This window comes from Lissotriton vulgaris, chromosome 6 (genome assembly GCF_964263255.1).
Source record: "Lissotriton vulgaris chromosome 6, aLisVul1.2, whole genome shotgun sequence".
NCBI classification, from domain to species: Eukaryota; Metazoa; Chordata; class Amphibia; order Caudata; family Salamandridae; genus Lissotriton; species Lissotriton vulgaris.
In genome coordinates, this window is record NC_141694.1 from 647780940 (window position 1) to 647803478 (window position 22539).

Here is a 22539-nt window from a genome sequence, read left to right on the forward strand (position 1 = left end):
TACTGTCAAAACAAGAGGTAAATGGCTACAAAGTATAGGTCTGCCTTGCTTGTACACCCCAAAGTAACTGATTTAAGAAAGCACCACTCTCCTAGTCTGACTGCTTTACACATTGGTTTCTATAGGGGAACATCCTTTACAACGCAACTTTTACAACGCACTACCATTACAACGCAACTTGTTGCGTCATACATCCGTTTCTATATGGTTTGAGAGTGTGATTTTGTGGCAATTAACCCAACTACAGCAGCATCTCATTCCAACCTGCTAGATCACAACTATATATAAGGGACACTCATCTGTACTGTGGTTACTGTAAAGTAATGGGAGAAGCCCACTCTGCTGCTACAGAAGGAGCCTATAAAGAGGGCTAGGCTTAGACTGCCAAGCTTTACTTGCCATCGACAATCTGCGTCCGGGGGCTGGTGGAGGTGTGCCTGGAGGACTCTCTTCTCGCCTCTTAATTTCAGATCCCGAGCCGTTCCTAGAGTCTGAGCTCTCGGGGTCACTGGCCAGCTTACCATCCGACAGTACTCGCGACATGAAACTGGTTTTCCGTGTGGCATGACCAGTAAGTGCGCTGTCTAGTGAGTCCCGGCGACTGTCCTCCAAGTCTTTGCAGCTGCTTACTCGGCTGTACTTTCGTAGGGCAGAGGAGATCTCCACATGGCTGGAGTGCAAGCATGACTTGTAGGGGTGGGCTGGGTTCGATTTTGGTAGTTCAAGGGACTGTTCACTCTTGAGGCAACTTTTTGAGCCCAGGCTTGTCTGCTGGGTCTTGTTGTGAGAGTCTTCGCTGCTGGAGGAGAGATTGCGATTTTGAAGGGCAGGCAGAGACTGCTCCCTGAGCTGCCCATGGTAGCGTTCATTAGGGTTGTGGAGCCTATGGCCTAAGCCCTGTTCATGCTTGCCGTGAAGGTGGGGCTGACCTTGCGGTTGATTGCTGTTGTTCTGGTCCCCACTGAACAGCTTTCTATCGTGGCCGAGCCCATTGCCATACTGACCTTGCTCACCAGTTCCTTGAATCACTTTAAAGCCTTGCGTTGGGGGCAGGTAAGCGGGCAGGCCGCCTTGGTCCATTGGCGGACAGTAGCTGGTGGGAGACATAGGGATGGTCTTTTGTGGGGATGAGTTGCCCATGACACAAACATGCTGAATCATTGAGCTTTTCTTGGATTTGCAGATACTTATGTCGTCTTCAGTCAATTCGCTCTGTGGCCTCTCATACAGTGCTTGCCGTATCTTCCTTATTCCCAAGTGAAAGAATTCTAGAATGTTTAAGAAGAGGGAGACTACCGCAATGCTGTGCATGAAGATCATGAAGATAGTCTTCTCGGTGGGCCGGGACACATAGCAGTCCACTGAGTTTGGGCATGGGAAGCGGACACATTTGTAGAGAGCATCCAGTTTGAACCCATACAGTGCGTATTGGCCAGCAACAAACCCAACCTCGAAGACAGATCTTGTTAAGATATGCAAGACATATGTGCGCAGTAGGGACCCTCTCAGAGGGGCCTTGTTCAGTTTTTTTTGCTCTTCAAGCTTCCTGAGCTGCCTCTCTATGCGCCTTTGCTCTTCCAAGATGGGTTCCAACTCCAACTCTGCCCTTAGATGGGCTCTCTTCCTCTGCCTCTCTTTCTCGAGAGCTCGAAGTCTATAAAGTGCATGGCCCATGTACACCAGGGATGGAGAGGACACAAATATGACCTGCAACACCCAGTAACGGATGAGCGAAATGGGAAAAGCTCTGTCATAGCAGACATTCCTGCAGCCGGGCTGCTCGGTGTTGCAGACAAAATCAGTTTGCTCGTCATCCCATACATCCTCGGCCGCTACCCCCAGGACCAGCATCCTGAATATGAAGAGGATCGTGAGCCAGATTTTGCCCACGATGGTTGAATGGACGTGGACTTCTTCAAGAATGCTGCCCAGGAGGTTCCAGTCCCCCATTTTCAGAGGTTCATTTCTGTAAAACAGCAATGCATGTGCTTTAGTCACAATGGACAGAAGACATCAATACTGACTTCCACAAGACATTACCAAATGTACTTCATTAAGAAAATGGATGATCTTACACTTCCCTTGACAAAACACAATTGTTGGTGGCAGCTGTCCAAATAAACTCCTGGTTGAAGCCTGTAGCCACTTTATAAAACCTATATGTATTAAATGTAATATTTTTAGAACTAATGATCTGGTCGAGCTAATAAGAGTCCCACCAAATAAATGTGTACGCTATAATTTGTTTACATTTTTTAAAGCGTTTCTACCACTGTTTTAAAATGTCAAAAGTATGATTAATTGTATCATCTGTTCTTATTTTAATTTTATATTGTGGATCCCTGATGAGGTCTAAAACAATAAAAAATATTTTTATTTTTATTTTTTTGGCAGCAGCTCATGTATCTGCATGCAAAAAAGGTTATGTTATTTACACATCACAATAGTTATGTCATCAGCAGTCCCAGCGCCACATTTGTGCAAATACACACAGGTGCAAATTTACTCGTTTTTGGAGACTTTACATTTATCTTATGTCAACATCGCATCCTGAACATCTGACATGGGTCTTGCCCTCTTGAACCCACGTCGGGTGTGTGCGCCACATGAAGGCGCATTCACACCGGCCGGGAATTCCACAACAGGTTCAAACCAGCTCTCTGCCAGCTTCGCCCCTCTATAGTCTGGGACAATTTCCCCGCTTCTTGAATGAGCCCATCAGCACTGTAGTTCCCGCCCAAATGAACCCGGAAATATGGTGCAAAGTCACTAGTACACAGCCGGCAATTTAAGTTTCAATTCAGTGCAAAGCTCAAAGAATTTGCTACAAATTGAAATTCAAGATCCTGTACCCCACCGTTTCCGTTTTTAAAGGAACATCCGCGGACCAATGTTGTCCTAGGCATGTCCGGTGCCACTTACCTCCTAAACAGATGCCACGGCTGTCAGGCCGCTCGGGGCATGGCAGGGCGTTATTGCGGTTGCATGGAGTGGCCTTGCCACTCTCTGGTGACATAAATGACGACTTTCTTTCCTGAGAGACGGTATTTGAAGGGAGGGGAAAAAGCGTCCGCCTCGCAATTCCAGGAATGCTGCTGCCGGTATTGACGGGTGTCGCTATAAAAACCAGGCATCGACCAGACAGCGCCTGCAGCCTGAATTGGGTAATTATTTCAGGCATCAGTGATTCCTAATCAGACGGCGCGCGGGCGTCAATTTCAGGCTGTTCTATACTGTGCCCAAAAATGAGGACGAGCTGGGCGACCGCGTGCCTCTTCGTGTACCCTGCCCAGCCAGGTGCGCGGAGTGTTTTGTGTACAAAAATCAAATAAAAAACACATGCACACACTTCATTGTGGCCAACCCCGACAGTTCTCCGAGTTCCCGGGTCGGCTTAGTGTCCGGTTCCAATCAATGCCCCCGGATCAATCGGTCACGTCCGATTTCATGCTCGGCTGTACTGGCGGGAACTCGTCGCTCTGGTATTGGCTAAACAGCGGTCGGTGCCCATGCGTGGTGGACACTGGCAGCCCTGCCAAGCCTCCTGGGTCCTCCTGGGTCCGTGCCTGATGGGATTCTTCAGTCAAGGTTTTTTCTTTGAACTGTGCGAATGGGAGTCTTTTTTTATTCTATTAGACAACAAGACTATAAGTCCCAGAGTTCAAAAGGAAAAATCCTTAGACTGGAGCAGTTCATCGTGCTCGTGGACCTGGTAAACTAGGCAGTTATGCACTAGCCCCTTTATTACATTCTTTCCAAATCCCACGCTGGCATCTTTCACGGGAAGACGGTGCTTCTAGATCTCGGAGCAATACTGCCTAGGCCCGAGGGTGACCAACTGGCATGGGTGCAAATTCAGGACGGTAAGTGTAAAAATTCAAGACAAAGGGTCAAAATTCAGGACAAAAATTCAGGACACATGGTCAAAATTCAGGACAAAACTTCGGGACAAAAGGTAAGTTTTACAGACACATCAGAGGAAGTTGCACACTAGTATAAAAGTGAGTAAATAGACAACCATGTAAGTACAAGTCAAAATAAGTTTAGATTAGGTTGAGACAATCGTGCACTTTATGTTTTTTTGGTATGCAGGCAGCTTTGAGCAACTGTGCTGTTTTTTTGTGGTACTTCATATGATAATAATCTATTTATATGGTTACTGCACTGGGTTGTCCAGTCCGATCATTTGTTTACAACTCATGGTCCTGAGCAGGCATGTTTGTTGAGAGAAGTGGTCAGCAAGATCTGCCCGGATAGTCTTTGTTACTAGCATCTCATATCCGAGTGCCATTGTGAGATGTAATGCGGCACGCATAGGCCAACTAAAGGGAGGATTTCTGTGATGAACCCACTATAGGGAACGCATTATGGGTGTTTCAGCAAGTGGAAATTAAAATATGGAATTTGACTTTGCTTGTGGAGACTTCCAGAGAGTTGCACTATCTGACGAAGTCACAAAGGTGCTTTTCCCTGCAGCTTTCTTAACCCCTTCGCTGCAGGGGTAATTCCCCCGCTGTGCTGGAGGGGAGGGGGGCGCACACAGCGCTCCCATGCTCATGACGAGCTGAGCTCATCATGAGCTACAGTGCTCCTGTGCTCATAACGAGCTCAGCTCGTCACAGGTGCATTGGCTCCCGTGGAACGCTCAGCACAGCAGGGGAAAGAAAAATTGTCTAGCATTCGCGACAAAGAATTTTCAATTCTATTAAGGACACGGAGGCGAGGATTATGCTTCTCTTATCTTTACTGGCAAAAACAGCAGCCAATAGAAACTTTAAACTTGCATGACCCCGGAAGGACAACCCCCTCCACTAGTCTGCACCAATCATTATCAAGTCCTGAACAATAATAGTCCATGTAAAACCGGAACCTTCCTCTTTCTTTGCGATGTCCTCCGCAGTCCAACCAAGACTGTAGCCCAACGTGGCAACTATCGCATTCTCTTGTCCGACGGGGAAAACTGCTCCACTGCCGAGATCCAACTCATTCCACAGGGTTCGTATTCAGGTCTGTTTGTGCTGATCTCCTGAAACGAAAAAATATGTCGTAATGGCTATTCCAGTAATCAGGAATACAACAAGCCATAACATCATTCGGGTGGGAAAATATACATCACATCTTCAAATGATATATCAATTACAGCATTGGCACCCGGGTGGGATAATCCTCGCCTCCGTGTCCTTAATAGAATTGAAAATTCTTTGTCGCGAATGCTAGACAATTTTTCATTCTATGTCAGTCCACGGAGGCTCTGATTATGCTAGTTTAAAGTGTCTCAACCACCACCGAGGCCACATCTACAATAGGTTTATGATAAAACGTTTTAAAAGTAGATTCAGAGGACCAATCAGCCGCAGTCATGATGTCCTGAAGCCGAGAACAGGCACCAAAGGATTTTGAGGCCATAGCCCCCCTCACAGAATGAGCTCCAAACTTGGAAGAATCAATACCCGCCAGGTCCAACAACCATGAAACCCACCTGGCCAGGGTAGCATTAGTGACTGGGCGGAAAGGTCTGACTAGCGAAATCAATAATTGACCAAAATCATTTCTAAACTCCCTAGTACAATCCTCATATACTTTCAGACATTTCACTACACACAATTTGCTGTGGTGAGGAAAAGCAGGGTAAGAAATACATTTCGAGTGTGATTTAGTACGTTTTGAGATAGTAAAGGAAACTCCCGTAGGAGTAAATACTCTACCTGCCAAATCCAGTGCTCGAATATCCGAGACTCGCCTACAAGAAATCAAGCATAACAGTATCGTAAGCTTCGCTGAGAGTTGTTTCCTAGACAAACCCTCATTAGCCGGCCACGCCGACAAAAAACGCAAGATGATGGAAACGTCCCAAAGCTCCGTATACTTTGGTTGCGGAGGATTCAGCATTTGGATCCCCCTGACAACCCTACACACCAGAGGGTGTTCTCCGACAGGTCTACCATCCACGTGCGGATGTCCCGCCGAAATAGCTGACCGGAAGGTGTTAACCGATCTGTATGCCAAGCCTGACCGAGCCAAATCTGACAAGAAATTCGCAATCATAGAGATCTGAGATCCCACCGGATCTCCCTGCCGCTCGTGACACCAACCAACCCATCGTCTCCAAGCAGACTCATATCGCTTGTGAGTGGAAGGCGCCCATGCCTGTGACAAGAAGAAGAGAGTGTCTTGAGAAACACCCGGCATTTGCCAACGTCTCCTGAAAGTCTCCACGCCATGAGAGACAACTGGTCCAGAAGTACCAGCGGATGTCGAAGGCCCACCGGATCTGTCAGAAGATCTGGAAACGATGAGATCCGCACCGGGGGTGCGCACGTCAGGCTCATCGCTACCCGGAACCACGCTTGTGTTTTCCAACACGGGGAGATCAATATCACTTCGGCCTTCTGTCTCCGGATCTGTGCAAGGACCCTCGGGATCATGATAAACGGTGGAGAGGCATAAAGAATGCCCATCGTCCATGACTGAAGAAAGGCGTCCGAGCTGATCGCCAGGGGATCCGGACGCCAACTGAAAAAATTTGGTAGTTGTCTGTTGAGCCGTGAGGCAAACAGATCTATCACACATGGACCCCACAGGTGGTCCAAGGCCTTGAAAATTCTGGGATGCAGCATCCAGTCGCTGGCATCCCTCAAATACCGCGAGTTCCAGTCCGCTGTCACGTTGACTGAACCCGGAATGTACTCCGCTGTAACCGAAATCTGTCGATCCAGGCAATAATGCCAAAAATCTTTGGCAATCTCCGCTAGGAGACGAGACCTGGTGCCTCCGAGGCGATTGATGTATCGTACCGCGGACACATTGTCCATGCGAAGTAGAATACAGCACGAAACTTTCAGCGGGGAAAGAGTCCGAATTGCAAAAGAACCCGCTAGGAGTTCCAAGCAATTGATGTGGAGTTTCAACTCGTCGCGGGACCAACGGCCCCCGGTCTCCACTGAGCCGCAACGGGCACCCCAGCCCCATCGACTCGCATCCGATTCTATCACAACCTCTGGGGTGGCAGCAAAGATGGCTCTGCCGTTCCAGGCTTCCAGATGCTCCAACCACCAGTTCATCTCCGTGCGCGCGTCCGTCGATAGCCGAACCTGCTGGGCGTAAGTCACACCCTTGCGAAGATGCAACGCCTTCAATCGCTGCATCGCCCTGTAGTGCAAGGGACCCGGAAAGATCGCTTGGATGGACGAGGCCAACAGTCCCACCAGGCGAGCCAAAGTCCTCAAGGAAATTGTCGGAGATGCCAACGCTCTCCTCAACTCCTTCTTGATCGCCAATCTCTTCTTGAGTGGGAGGAGTAATTGGGCCTTCACCGAATCTACTTGGAACCCCAAGAACTCCATTGTCTGTGAAGGTGTCAGAATGGACTTCTGCACATTCAACAGGAATCCCAGGTCCTGAAGAAGACAAATTGTCCAAGACAAATGGAGGGATACTATCTCCGGAGAGGACCCCAGAATCAGGATGTCGTCTAGGTAGATGATCATCCTCACTCCCCTCTCCCTCAAGTACTGAACCACCGGTTTCATCAGCTTGGTGAAACACCAAGGAGCGGATGAGAGGCCAAAAGGCATGGCGGCAAATTCGAACCACTTGTTGCGCCATTGAAATTGAAGAAAACGTCGATGCGGTGGAAAGATGGGCACCGTCAGGTACGCGTCCTTCAAATCCAGACGTACCATCCAATCGTGTTCCAACAGGATGTCTCGCAGTAGGTGTATGCCTTCCATTTTGAAGTGTCGATACACCACCCATGCGTTGAAATCCTTTAGGTTTAAAACTAACCGAAAACCCTGGTCTTTTTTGGGGACCACGAAGACTGTGCTCAGAAAACCGTGAGCATGTGGCAGAGATTCCACAATTGCTCCTTTCTCGAGCAAGTCCAGCACCTCCCTGTCTATGAAACTCTGTTCTAGTAGGGAAAAATGCAGTGGCGCGGGCGCATGACGCTGCGCGGGGGAGGCATAAAACTCTATCTGATACCCTTGGACTGCTTGTAACACCCAAGGGTCTGAAGTCAGTTCTCGCCACCTGTGGACAAACAAAGCCAACCTTCCTCCCACCTTGTGAACTGATGCACAAAGAATTTGTACCTGAATAGGAGTTGTCTCCAGAGTTGTGTTGCTGTCCTCTGTAACTTCCTCTCTGTCCTCCGCCACAACCTCCTCGATTACGGGAGGGGTAGAAATTGGAGCGTCGAAATCCTCTGCCCCTCTGTTCGCCTCCACGAGAGGTCTGATTGGAACCTCGGCCGGACCCTCGACCTCGCTGGCGTCCGGCCCTGTCAAAAACACCGGTGTGAAGCACCCTCTTTATTGTGGATTGCTCCTTGTCCAGCGCTGAAAAGGTGGCTACATATTTGCCCATTTCTTTCACGAATTTGTCTCCGAAGAGCATGCCATTAGCCATGGATCCAGGCTCATTGGTGGCCATCTCCGCCAATTGAGAGTCTATACGCATCAGAAACGAGCGTCTCCGCTCAGTAGACAACGCCACATTCGCGTTCCCCAGAAAGCACATAGCGCGCTGGGCCCATTCCATGACGTCAGAGGTGTCCAAACTCGGCTCCTCGCGCATGCGCGTATCGCTTGGGGCACACTCGACTGCTCCCTGTGCGCGGCGAAGCCGCGTCTGCCTCCTCCTACTCCACCGCCCCCTAACGCGCTCAGGAGTTCAGCGCACGCCGCCGGTCGGCGGACCGGGAACAAAAAAAAAAAAAAAACCCGACGAAGGGCAATAAAACACGCCCGCAAGGCGCACCGACGGGAAGCGCAAAGCGCAATAAACAGGTGTGCACTCGACCACACACGTCCAACATGAAACTCAATCACCAACACCATAAACCCTCATTCATAACAAAAATAAGGGAAAGGCACTTAACTCGCTGCTGCAGCAGCAAAGAAAGAGGAAGGTTCCGGTTTTACATGGACTATTATTGTTCAGGACTTGATAATGATTGGTGCAGACTAGTGGAGGGGATTGTCCTTCCGGGGTCATGCAAGTTTAAAGTTTCTATTGGCTGCTGTTTTTGCCAGTAAAGATAAGAGAAGCATAATCAGAGCCTCCGTGGACTGACATAGAATTCTCCCTGCACCTGAGCGTTCCACGGCCCATGACGAGCTGAGCTCGTCATGAGCACCGGAGCACCGTGCCTCATGACGAGCTCAGCTCGTCATGAGCATGGAAAAGGTTAAAGAAGGCACTGTTGATACACTATTACATCGTTTATTTTTGACGCTTTGCCTTTTACTACAAACATAATATACATCTCAAGCACAGCTCATGGCACTATGAGGCTTTCCCTAAAACCTAAAACAAAACATGCAAACATTTACAATTATTAGTGTAACATTCAAGTAGCAGTTGGGTGTCACTCAAAATGTCATATGTATGATGTATAGATCCCATACATAAACGCAGAGCAAATACTGAATAGTAACATATAAGCAAGGGAGTAGCCAGAAAATTAAAATACCTCCCACTTTAAACTAAAGCTCCTATGGCACCAAGAAAGCAAATAAGTCATCACAACCCTCCCAGAAGAGCTCTCTTGTCCAAGGATCTAGTCATCCATCCTTCCATCAAACTCCTGATATCCACCATTTAAAATTTACATTCTGTCATCTATTAATTCTTTCATCCATAATTCAGTCACCATTCATTCTGTCCTTCCACCTGTGTGCCCATCCATATCCAAACATTTTCAAACATTTGCAAACGTATCCATCATCTATCCTTCCATCCATCCATCATTTCACTCATCCATCCCTCGATCCACCCTTTCACTCATCCATCCATCATCCATCCACCCTTTCACCCAATCCATCCTTTCACTCATCCATCTACTTTTCCACCCATCCATCCACTCATCCATCCAGCCATCTCCCTTTCATGCAAGCCAACCTTTCACTCATCCATCCACTCTTCCATCCATCCACTCACTCATCCATCCAACCATTTACCCTTTCACCCACCCATCCATCCTTCCACTTACTAATCCATCCACCCAGTCACTCAGCCGTCTACCCATTCAACTTTTCACTCATCCATCCTTTCTTCCAGCTCTCCAACCTCCCTTTCACTCATTTATGTTCCACATTCCAATGTTCTAATGTTATTTATTTCTTCTGCAAGCATAAGCAATGTGGAAAAAATAGCAAACATATTAAAAAGTAAAATAAAGGTGTTGCCTTGCAGCCCAGGTGCAAAGCCCAGGCACTGAAGGGCACCCCTTTTTGGGCTGTTGTGCACATATGATTTGTCACTTGCTGTGAAGAGACAGAGCCACTATGGTTTCACTCACTATGTATAAATTCATGTTTATGATAAACTTTTGAGAAAGCATGAGTTGGGCCAAACCTAAAACTAACGCATCATTTAACGCGCAAGAGACAGCCAAGTCCAACAATGGTGTTTACCAACCACAGCGTCCTGCAGAAGCACCAACTTCTCCCCAAAGCTTCCAATTGCCTTTAAGACAATACACTTCAAGAAAGTTAGGAGCATCCTTCATCAGGGTTTTTTTAACTACGAGCCATTGATAGATTAATTCTAAAGCATCTGTGTATTGAAACTGGTGAGCACGGGGTCAACTGTTTACAGACCGAAAGTGCGGAACAGTTTGGGGGGGCAGGGAAGTATGAATTAACATCTCTTAAAAAATAACCATGAGGCCACAGATCACATCAGGCTTAAGGTGGTTTGAGTTGTTTATAAAGAAAGTCATTAAAGCTAAAAACATGAGCGCATAATCTTCAAATGAAAGAACTGCCGTTTTGGGATCGAGATAGCGTGTTGGATGCAAATCTGGACGTGGGTGACCTGGGGAATCTGCAGCAGGCACCAATTGTGCGGGAGCAGGGTTTGTCAAATTATTTGATCAGCGCTGCTCCTGCCGCCCTGGCAAGCCTGAGTCCACTTGTGTGAAACACTGGGCATTAAACAGATTGCTCCAGAGCAGGCTTCACAGCATGTGCATAATGAGCGTAATCAGGCACTCACAGAAAGAAGACCATGGCAGACCAATGGGGGCAAAAGGACAGCTAAAGAGAGCAGGGTGTAACAGCTTAAACTGACCCCATTGTCATTCTGTATGGGCAATCAGCCGCAGACAGAATGACAATGGGCGGGTGGGGCTGCTCTTATCCTCGAGGAAGAGTTCGAGGCGCCCCATCAGGGGACTGAGGCTTCTCGCAGGGAGCAGTGCTGCTCCCTGCAATGGCCAGAATTACGGACAAAAGCCGCCCGTAAAAAGGACTCTCACGGACGTGAGGTCCAAATTACTGACGGTCCGTGAAATTTACGGATGGTTGGTCACCCTAATACTGCCTGCCTGCCTCTCTTTAGTAGCATATAATGTGTAGGAACCCAGCCTTTCCTTAAATTGTCCAGCAATGCGTTGAAACTGACAACTGGCCAGTCGCACAGGATTTCACAACCATCTAATTAATGATTTTAGGAAATCCTCATACCAGGAAGGGGCCACGATTGAATTTGATCGTCTTACAAAGATGAGATAGTATTTGAATATGTGAGGGGAAGTCTTGCCACATTTCACTTGGTTGGTATCCATCGTTCAATCCTAAGGCAAAACAACAGTAGCAGGTACCTCTAAAAGCGTACTGGTCATGGACCGGGCTTGTGGAGGAGGAGTAGGAAGGCCAGTAACGGCTACCTGCCAGAAAATGGTTATCGGAGCCCATCTTACCTATTATATCCAGACTCCAAGGCGTCCCAACTTTTGAGAACAATTTTCCAATGCAATGGTAATGGGGGTGGGGAGGGGGTAGTTGGGCAACTCATTGCACCCATTCGTAGGAATACTTTTCTAGGTGATTTCCTAGGTTTTTGTGACATGCCCATATTGCCTTTAAATTTATCATATGTCGACATCCCAAAAATCTGGGGTGGGCCCACCTTGGGTGTGAGCCACATTTAGGAACATGCGCACCGACCCAGAATTCCAAAACAAGTTAACACCAGCTCTCTACAGGCTTCATCCCTCCGTACTCTGGGGACAATTTCCCCGGTCCTTGAAAAAAACACAACACAACCTTATCACCTACCAAAATGGACAAGAAAATATGTTGTTGTAAACAAAAGATATAATCTTCAGTATTTATTTGATTATCTTACGTGGTTGAAGCACACCTTTTCACCCATCCGTAGAAGTACTTCTAAAGGTTCAGGTTTGCTAGTTGCCTTTGACGTGCCCTATTTGTATGTAAATTTCTCATATACCGACATCCTGAAAATCTGTCATGGATCTTGTCCTTTTGCACCTACAATGCATGTGCTTAAGTAACTGTTGGACCTGACGTTATTGGTGAGGTTTTCCCTCACTTTTTGCCTTCCATCCTCCTGTTTTTGCTTATTTCGATTTTGCTGGTCTTAGGACTCTGCACACTTTACCCCTGCTAATCATTTCTAAAGTGCTTGTGCTTTCTCCTATAAACATGGCAATATTGTCTTCCATCCAATTGGCACATTTAGTTTACTTGTAAGACCCTAGTAGAGGGGTACTACCTGTACCCAGGCACTGTAAATTAAATGCTGTTAGTGGGCCTGCAGCACTAACTGTGCCACCCACTAAAGAAGCCTTTTAAACATGTCTCCAGCCTGCCATTGCAGCTTGTGTGTGCAGGCTTAAACTGGCATTTTGACCTGGCAAAATAAACCTGTTTTTGCAGGCCTGAACCTTCCTTTTTAATACATATGAGTCACCCCTTGGTCAACATTGGGTTACCTTATACATTTAATAAGTGCTACATTTCAATTGGGAGCAGGCAGGAAAGTCGAGTTTAGTCTCTAAACAATTATAATTTAAAACAGTCTTTAAAAAAAGTTGGATTTTTAGTATTAAATCTTTTTATTGAGCAACAAAGGAAACATAGCATCTTGTACAGCCGGGCACTCCTGCCTGGGCACAGAGCGGTCAAGTACATTTCGATAGCGTGAACATAGCTAATAAATGTTCCTGTTGCCAGCGTTAACACAGCAAGCCGCCTACAACCCATCCGGGCCGGCCGCGTCTTTAAGGCTGAAAGGTAAGTGCATTCGGCGATAATAATGAGCATGAGTAAAATAGAGAACTGGAAGAGAAAAAGGTAAAGGAAAAATAAACACCCCCCCCCCTCCCACAACCACCCCTCTCCTTGGCCACAGAGCAAAGGCAGAGACTATATGGGACTGTCTCTCTAACAAGTGCCATCGAGCGCAGAGCTACTTGGGAATTTTCGCTTGCGCGATTGCGCATTAGGTTCTGGAAGTGGGGTGTCTGCAAGGCGTAGCAGTCACAGGTATGGAGGGCAGGCACAGCTCTCGAAATTCTCCTGTCAGCAGGGTCAGAAATGGCCGCCAAAGTGCTGCAAAGTCTGCTCCCCGGCCCTCTTTAGCCAGCGATCGTTTCTCCATTCCCAGGATCGCCCAAAGCCTATGTAGCCAGCCTATTTGCAAGGGAGGTTGGACGGCTCTCCAGTGCGCCACAATGTTTTGTATAGCAGCCCCTAGTGCGATCGCAATAAGCCAGGACTTTAGGGGGTACATCAAAGCGTTAGGAAGGCCCAATAGGATATAAGCAGGGAACCTGGGTAATTGGGTGTCTGGGTGCACGTCTATCAGGTCCAGGATGGGGTTCCAGTAAGGCTGGAGGCGGTCGCAGCTCCAAAGTAGGTGTTCCAATGTCCCCAGCCCTCCGCACCCCCTCCAGCAGCGGTCACTAACCTGGGGGTCCCATTGATGTAGCCATTCGGGTGTGTGATACCAGTATGTGGCAACTTTGGTCATGGTTTCGGTGAGGCCTGTATGGTGGGCAGAGTGTCTGGCTCCTTAATAAACCCCTTCCCATTCTTTGTGTGAGAGTTGCCTCCCCAAGTCCCTCTCCCATCTGATCCGCCCCGGGTTGTAGGTGTATATGTTGGTGAGAAGCAAGTGTTGATACAGGTCTGATATCAGTTTTTTGTCGGAGGTGTGTGTCAATAGCCACTTCTCATATGGAGTGACGTGACGTTGTGCACCGGATCGGATCGATGGCTGTAAGACCCAGTGGCGAACTTGTAGGTAGGGCAAGCGATCCATTTCCGGTATGCCATAGTCCTCCTTCACTTTCTGGAATGGAAGAATGCCGTTAAGGTCGAACATATGACCCACGTCTCTACAGGGTGTCTTTCTCCATGTCGCGTATGCCCGAGGGTCAAGGCCGGGGGAGAAGTCCGGGTTGCCGAAGATCGGTGTCATTGGTGAGGGGAAGGAGGTAAGTCCCCGCTTGACAGCCACCTTGTCCCACACCTCCAGTACAGTGCTAGTGATGAGTGAGGCGTAGAGGTTAGGGGGTCTGTGACATTGTGGCAAAAATGGGATGCCCTGAAGTGGACGCCCCACCACCGCCTGGTCCTGGAAGAGCCAGTGTCTGCTAGATTCCAATTGGTGCCACACCACCAAGGTGCATAGCTGAGTCGCCTGAAAGTATAGGGTGAGTTCGGGTATGCCTACACCGGCGTGTTCGGGGGGGGGAGTGTGGCAAGCATGTGCTTAACCCGCAGACGGCGACCGTTCCAAACAAAGCGCGCTAGCTCCGATTGTGCCTTCTGGAGCCATCCCGCGGGTGGGCGTAGAGGGAGGGTCTGGAAAACGTAAAGAATCTGGGGCAGCAGAGTCATCTTGGCGGCTGCGATCCGACCCAGCCAGGATAGGGTGAGGGGCTGCCACCTTCTGATGTTGTCACGAAGTCGGGAGCTAAGTCAAGAATAGTTGGCGTCTGTGGTGGCCTGCACCGTTGGGCCCAGCAAGACCCCTAAGTAAGGGATGGTAGTCTCCGAGCACTGTAGATCAAACTTGGCCTTGGCGTCCTCTACTACCTCTGGCGACATTGATATATTCAGGGCCTCCGACTTCGTCACGTTAATCCTAAAGCCTGATGCCCGCGCAAAGGTGTGGAGCTCAGTAAAGAGCGCTCAGAGGGATTGCATCGGATTGGTCAAGGATACTAAAATGTCATCAGCGTATAAACTGATTGTGTGTGTGTCCCCACCAAACGGGATGCCCGTGATGAGGTTGTGTTGCCTCACCCGCTGCTCCAACGGCTCCATATAGAGTGCGAACAGGAGGGGGGAGAGTGGACACCCCTGTCTAGTCCCTCTGCCGATTGAGAACTGTGGGGAGGAGTGGCCATTAACCCGGACTGCAGCGTTTGGTAGGCGGTAGCAATTAAATATCCGGTTACGAAGGGTTTCTCCCATCCCGAACCTCTGTAGCACCAGGTCCAGATAGGGCCAATGCACCCTATCGAATGCCTTCTCCGCATCGATAGCATGCAGTCCGGTCTCGTCCGCGACCCGGCCTCGATGAAGTGGAGGACACGTCTGGTGTTATCGCTGGTTTGCCGTTGCGGAATGAAGCCCGCCTGATCGGGCTCCACCAGTTGTTGCATATATGGTGCCAGTCGACCTGCGATTATGCCGGTGTAAAGCTTCAGGTCGATGTTCAACAAGGAGATTGGCCGGTATGAGCTACACCGCGTGGGGTCGCGTCCCGGTTTGGGGATCACCGAGATGGCCGCTTCCAGCAGATCCGGTGGGATGGCACCGGGTTGGTCGAAAGTATTGAAGAGGTATCTCAGCAGTGGGGTACTTGTTGGCAGAAGGTCTTATAGAAGGCCGCTGTGTAGCCATCCGGGCCTGGCGATTTCCCAAGTTCGAGGCGTGAAATCGTCGTGATGACCTCCTCCAGGCCAATGGGCCGATCGAGGAATGCTGCCTGTGCTTCATTAAGGGATGGAAGGGACGCTCCGTGCAGGTAGTCATGACCGTCTTGCATGTCGAGGCGGTCTGCTGTATAGAGATTAGCGTAATAATCTTCAAAAGCTGCGGCAATGGCCGCGTCTTCTGTAATGGGGGCATCGTGGCTAGGTTGGAGGGTTCGGATATGTTGCCTCTGCCGTTGTTCCCGCAGTCTGCTCGCCAACAACTTCCCGCAGCCGTCTCCTCCGGTATAATACGCGTGTCTGAGGCGCATGGCGGCATATTCGGCCACATCCTGGTCCAATGCCGCCAGCATTTTCCGTTCTGTGCATAGCTGACGCCACGCTCGTGCTGCCCCAGTGCGCTGATGCATCTGTTCCAGTTCCGCTACCCGCTAGGTGAGTTCAGCTCTTTTCTGTGCGCGTTCTTTATTGTTAGCCGTAGCTATGGAGATAAATTCGCTGCGTAGGACCGCTTTAAGAGCTGCCCGCTGCGTGGCTTTAGAGGTGTCATCGTTAGCATTATGTGTGAGGAACTGGGCAAGCGCTGTCTTAATCCGCTCCACTGGGGACGGAGTCTGCAGAATGCCGTCCCGCAGACGCCAGTGCCGCTGTGGGCCGGGCGCAGCCGGGACAAGAAAGGACGCCACTACCGGCGAGTGATCGGACAGAGAGGCCGGAAGGATCTCCACATCTCGTGCCTGAGAAACCATCCGGGAGGAGCACAAGAGATAGTCAAGCCGCGCATATGTTTTGTGTGCTGCGGAGTAGTACGTGTATGCCGTTGCCCGCGGGTGCACTAGTCTCCACAGATCTGTTAAGTCTAGGTCAGAGATGTGAGTGTGCCCATCTGTCGACAGCTCCCCCACCTGACCGGACCACTGGCTAGAGCGGTCTGCCGTGTTGTGAAACACAAGGTTCAGGTCGCCCCCAAGCAATAGGTGTGGGTGTGTGGTGGCTGTGGCCGCCTCCAGTGCTGTGTGTAGGAACTTCTACTGGCCTTCATAGGGCGCATATACGGTCCCAACTAGTAATGTTTGACCGGCTATTTGGAAGCGATGGACCAGCAACCTACCCCTGATCTCAGCTTCCTTCTGCAGTACCCTCCCCCCAAAGGATTTGGCCACGAGTATCGCCACCCCGGCTACCTTTTTGTGTGCGGACGAGAAAAATTGTCAGGGAAACGACCGGGACTTGAGTCTGTGTTGGTCTTTGGGCAGCAGGTGAGTTTCCTGCAGGAGGCAGATATCTGCCTTCGAGTGTTCCAAGAGGGATAGGACTGCTTTGCACTTGACAGGGTTATTAAGCCCTCTCACATTAAGCGTGAGAACTGTCAGAGGATGTGTCATTCTAAGTGATTAGTTGGGCCAGCTGTGTAGTGCGCCTGAGTTGCCGTGGTCTGTAGTGGAGCCGTTCTGTGTTCTGCATGTGGAGGCCTGGTAGATCCAAGTGTAGACTCAATATACTGTGGACAAGGAGAGACCCCCCCACACCCACCCACTTCCAACATTCCCCCAACTCCCATTGTACCCTCCCACCTCCCCCTCCCCCCCTTTGCCCCAACTGTAAGCAACCAAAAAGTGAACATTGTCCCAAGTCCAGCTATCAGTCCGGCTGGATCTGTGGTGAGGTGTAACATTAACGGGGATATAGTGGCGACGGCAGCCAGATGGCCCCCCGCCCCGACCCCCTCACCGAATAGCGGCCGTGCATATCAGTAACCCCAATAGTTAAGACTCATGGTGCGCTGGCTGTGTCTTTCGTCACTTCTGTTCCAGCGCCACTGTCTCTGGGTCTGGCTTGCTAACCTTTTTCCTATGACGCCTGTGTTTCACTTTCTGCCAACCGTCTCTAGCACCCGGCTGGAGCGTCGATTGAGAGGGGGGAGCACTAGACTCACCCTCGGAGCCCTCCTCTTCATGGGAAATGCCCAGCAGGTCGCAGGTGTCCCTCAGGGATCTGAATTGGTGTAAAGTTCCATTCCATTTGAAAATGATGCGGATTGGGTGCCCCCAAGTGTATGGGACCGCTTTGTCTCTCAGGAAAGCAGCGACTACCTTGAATGACTGCCGTTTCTGTAAGGTGATTGTGGATGGATCCTGAAAGAGTTCCAACGCTTGACCCTGATAGGTGAGGGGTTGTTTCTGCCGAGCCATTTTCAAAATGTGCTCCTTGAGGGGGAATCAGGGAGGAAGGCGAGAATGTCCGGCGGGGGGGGCGGCAGTTTGGCGCGGGGGGCCCACTCTGTGTGCCCTGTCTATTCTAACCTCGAAGTCCTCAGGCTCCCCCAGTATGTCTCGAAACAGGCCTTGTAGATATGCCGCCACGTCTCCTCCTTCAGCCTTAGAGGGTATATTCCGGACGCGGATGTTATTGCGCTGTGAACGATTCTCTAAGTCTTCTGCGTGCGCCTGCAGGTCCATCTGCTGCTCCTGGAGTCTGAGTGTTTCTTGCTGGAGTGTGTGCACTTCTTCGCCCCGTGCAATGTCCGCGTTCTCCACCTCTGCCACTCTCTCCCCAATTTCGTCCACGTCCCGACGTAGTTCCTTATATCCTCCGGCCATCTCCTGCTTGAGGGTCTGTATGTCCTCTTTGAGGGAGGTGAACATTGCTTCCATGAAGGACTTAGTGGCTGGCGCTTCTCCATCGGGTCGGTCTCCATCTTTGGGTTGGGGCATCGGCGTCGGTTTGTTGGGACTTTTCTCTCCTTTGGTCGCTCCCTTTACAAGCATGTCTGTGATAGTGCGCCCCGTTCTGCGGTTGGAGGAGGACATGGCCGTGGTTCGTCCTGCGTCGTCGGCGCCTCTGTGTCCTGAGGACCCGGCAGTGGGGTCCGATGGCTTAGTCCCGCCACTTGTTATGCGTGAGAGGGTGGCCGCCGTGCAGGAAGGACGGTCAGACGGATCGGCAAAGGTTGGAGATCTCGTGCACCAGACCCTGCTCCGGACAGATGTGGTCAGCGATGTGCTCCTGGGCGGACTGCCCGCTCCCTCTGTGTCTTGGGGTTAAGTTCCGTCTGAGGCGGGTGTTCGGGGAGCGGGTAGGATGGCCGGGTATGTAGGCTTTCAACTGTCAGCCATGGCGGCTGCTCACCGGGCCCAGATCCCTTGCTTTGGATGGCTCCCGGGGGCACTAGGCGGCCACCAGCGATAAAGCGAGTGTCCGTGTCGCCGGGTGGGTGGGTCGGGACCACGGAGGTGCTTGTGTGTGCCCCCCACACGTCTGTGGTGTCCAATGGCGTGGCATACAGGGCGGCAGCCGTCAGGGGGGTCAGCCCCAGACCCCCGGTCGGTACCCGGGGTCGGACCTCAGTTGGCCTCACTTCTCCTTGCGGATCATGAGGCCTTCAGCCTCTCTTTTCCCCGCTGATCTGCTCCACAATGGGTCCCTGCTTAGGCTGCCCTGGGCCACTCCTCACCCCCGGCCTCCCGGCCACTGCTGCTCCCGGTCCAGGGTATGTAGGCTCTTCAGCTGTCGGCGATGCCCGCTCCAGTGCCCTTAGGCAGATAGGCCACGGCTGCACGGCGGAATCCGCGCGTGAGAACGTGGTGCGGTGGCTGTGGTAGCCTTGTGGTGGCCGTGGTTACAGCAGCTGTCGCTGGGCTAGGGCTCGGGTATTGCTTGCGGGGATCTTCTGGCTAGGGCTCGGGTACTGTTGCGGGGATCCACCGTCACCCCCTCGTGACAGGCCCCTCAGGCCTCGTGTGGATCAGCTAGGCCATACGCCGGGGGCTTGAGTGTGCCCCCGAGTCCCTTGCTCGCCACCCTCCAATGCGCTCCTCACCTCTGGCCCCGGCCGCTCCAGGCCTCGATGTTGGTGCTGCCGGCTCCGTCCAGGCACTCGGTATGGCGCCGCTGCCTCCGCACCCGGTGTGGCCCATCTCGGCCGCGGTCCGGGCCTCCGCTCCCTTTCTCCAGGCCTCGGAGCAACCGCTTCTCTGCCGGCGAAGCGCCGGGGTGTATAGCACCAGCACGCGCCCAGGTCGGGCGCTCTCCGCCGGGGCCACGTATGAGTAGGCTTGAAGCCGGGGCCTCAATTTTCGCAGTTCTGGCCGGCCCACTCGCGCCTCGGCGGCCGAGCCGCAGCCGGGGGAGTCGGGCTCTTACGGTGATCTCCCGGTCGAGAGTTGCGTGCTGCCGGACCTCGCTGCTAACCCCACAGGGAGCGGATCGACCCTTGCTCCATTCAGGCCATGACCACCAGTCGGTGCAGCACTGGCGAGCACGCCATGGCGGCTGCCATTTCCTCCGCCGCGGTCTCGGGCCTCCGTCTCTGTCGGGGCTCCCACTCAGCCAGACAGGTCTCACAGCCGCCTCGGTGGTGCAGTCCACTGCTGCGGTCAGATGAGAGCCAGCGCCGTGGTATTAGGGGCTGGATTGACTGCGGTAGATTCGTTAAGCGAGGGCCGGGGCAGGGAGCCACAGAGACCCACGTCTGTTCAGGTCGCCATCTTGGCCACGTCCCTCCAGACCAAAGTTGGATTTTTAAGTCACAATTCTGAAAATGCTACGTTTTAGAAAGTTGCCATTTTCTTGTCTCAACCATTTGGTACCTACAGTTTGTATCACATGACTTGGTTTAGCGGGCAGGTGATCTTTGTATATTGCTCCCAGACATTTGGACAAAGGTGAAATAATTAGGTGTTGGCAGGATGGGCCATCTCCGACTTGATTAGGGGGCGGAGCTGTCACCTATCACACTTGCACATCACAAAGTCTCTGCGTCTGTGCCTCAGCGTACTCATGGAGAGGTTCACACTAGTCTTTTGTGCCCTCAGACAAGCTGGGGCCAGGGTAGGGAGGAAGACAATTCCAAACACCTTAGGGGGTGAAACCCTCCAGAAACGTCTAATTCAAAGCTGGCACCAAGGATAAATAGTGGACCTTCAGATCCAACTTTTCACTACACATCTGGACCTGTGAAAGACTTAGAAGAAGGACTATTGTGTTGCTCTTTTGCGAGGACTGCTACCCTGAATCCCTGCTACTCTGCTGTCCTGCTGACTGAGTCAGTAGCACTACACTGGACCTGCATTTTGAACCCAGGACCACCAGAGTGATTCCAAGGGCGAGTTGGTTGGCCCCTGATCAGAGCCTCAGGGACAGTGGAATCCCTGGAAAAATGGCCACCTCCTTTTTAGAAGTCCATTGCCTTGACAACTGCATGTACGGTACATCACAGAAGCTGGAAAGCCATGCTCACCATTCAAGTCACCCCCTGCCAAACCCGTGTTAACTCCACTGAAAACACTAGCCACAAAAAATAGTCTGTGCTATTATAGATGCATGTGAAGTATTCTGTCTTATACCTTCTATGGAGTTGCTGGGTGTTTTCTTTCCTAATAGGTAGTGCTTTGTGTTCATGGTGACACCAAACAATATGGCCTTTCTTTGCTGTATTATTTATTTGTGCAGTTTTCTGTCCAGTGTTCTGTTTTATTTGTCTTGGTGTAGGTTCTTAGCAGTTACTGCTATTGTGAGCTGGGTTACACCCAATTATATGGAAACTCTGTGCTGTGTTGGATGTGGTTAGTTCAGTGACAGTACATAGTCAGCGTAAGCACATTACTTTGAAATACTTACCTGATCATGAAGAGCACTGAACACTGAATGAAACTATAAAGCAAACTGGCAGCCACACAAGGGAGAATATTTAGTGGTGGATTAAATAAAACCAAATAATACTTTTGATTAGTTTGCTCTAAACAATAGTGGTACATTTGTTCCAGCATGTTCTGTGTTGCTGCAACAATTTTCAGAGTGGTGGTACTGCCATCAATGTCACATCACAGAAGTCATAGTCATTGTGAAAAATCAAAGCGTCACAAAAAGAACAAATGTAGCAAAGGAGCCATGTCCTTTCAGCATGAGAGGTGAGCGTGTGGTATTTAACTCATAGAGCATTTTGGAGCATACTGTCACAAGTATTAACCACACCCAGACACACCCAACTGATTATGTCATTATTCTACGGAGTCCATCAGGGACCAGAAGGCTCCTGCTTTTTATAAGCAAAAAGTACAAATATGACATATAAACATTATAGTTCCTCAATGAGTTGTTGAAGTGCTCAAACCAATCTTCCAGATCACGTTGTGTCAGGTTGATTAGGCGTAGATAGGCCTACCTTGGGTACAGGTGATGCAGAGGCAGGTGTATGAATTGGGCTCTCCAGACTCTCAGGTGGATATGTCTCACTTCTAACATCTGGTGCCAACAAACATCGAGGTAGGTGCTTGAAATGTGGCAAGTCACTTATGGTGGACTTTGCAGGACGTTCAGTGGTCACCATATGTCCTTTGCTCCTCACAACCCTCAGTGGGTCATCATCAAATGGAGCTTCAGATTTGCCATTCCGTTTTTGTTGGAACAGGATCTGGTTTCCTTCCTTGAAAACCGTGTCTTGAGCACATTGGTGTTTGTTAGCAAAGGTGTTCATTCTGGACTTGTGAAAGCAATCCATTGTATGGATCTCATCAGCATCTGTTGACCTATTAGTTGTCCATTGTCGCAATTTTGTTCCTATTGCTCTCCTAAACATCAAGGTGGCGGAACTTTCATCTGTTCTGGAATGGGGAGTTGACCTGTTGGCTCCGAGGGCTGGACATAAAGCTGACTTGAGTTCACTTCCATCTAGCGCAGCATGCTGAACTGCTCTCTGTAGGGTGCCCATGAATCGTCTGACAAACACCATTTGCCGGTGGCCAGAGAGGTGCATTTTTCTGATGTTTAACATTCATATTGATGAGAAAGGCCTCAAACCCCCGGCTATTGAATGGTGGGCCGTTATCAATCTTGAGAAT

General features: G+C 50.4%; 1 protein-coding gene across 1 annotated transcript; it reads right to left on the bottom strand.

Annotated features, from left to right (window-relative positions):
* Positions 1-345: 345 nt before the first annotated feature.
* On the bottom strand, positions 346-1950 carry GJA10 (gap junction protein alpha 10). The gene has a single exon (XM_086925247.1). It carries the CDS (start codon positions 1948-1950, stop codon positions 346-348), a length of 1605 nt encoding a protein of 534 aa, XP_086781373.1.
* Between the last annotated feature and the right edge of the window lie 20589 nt (positions 1951-22539).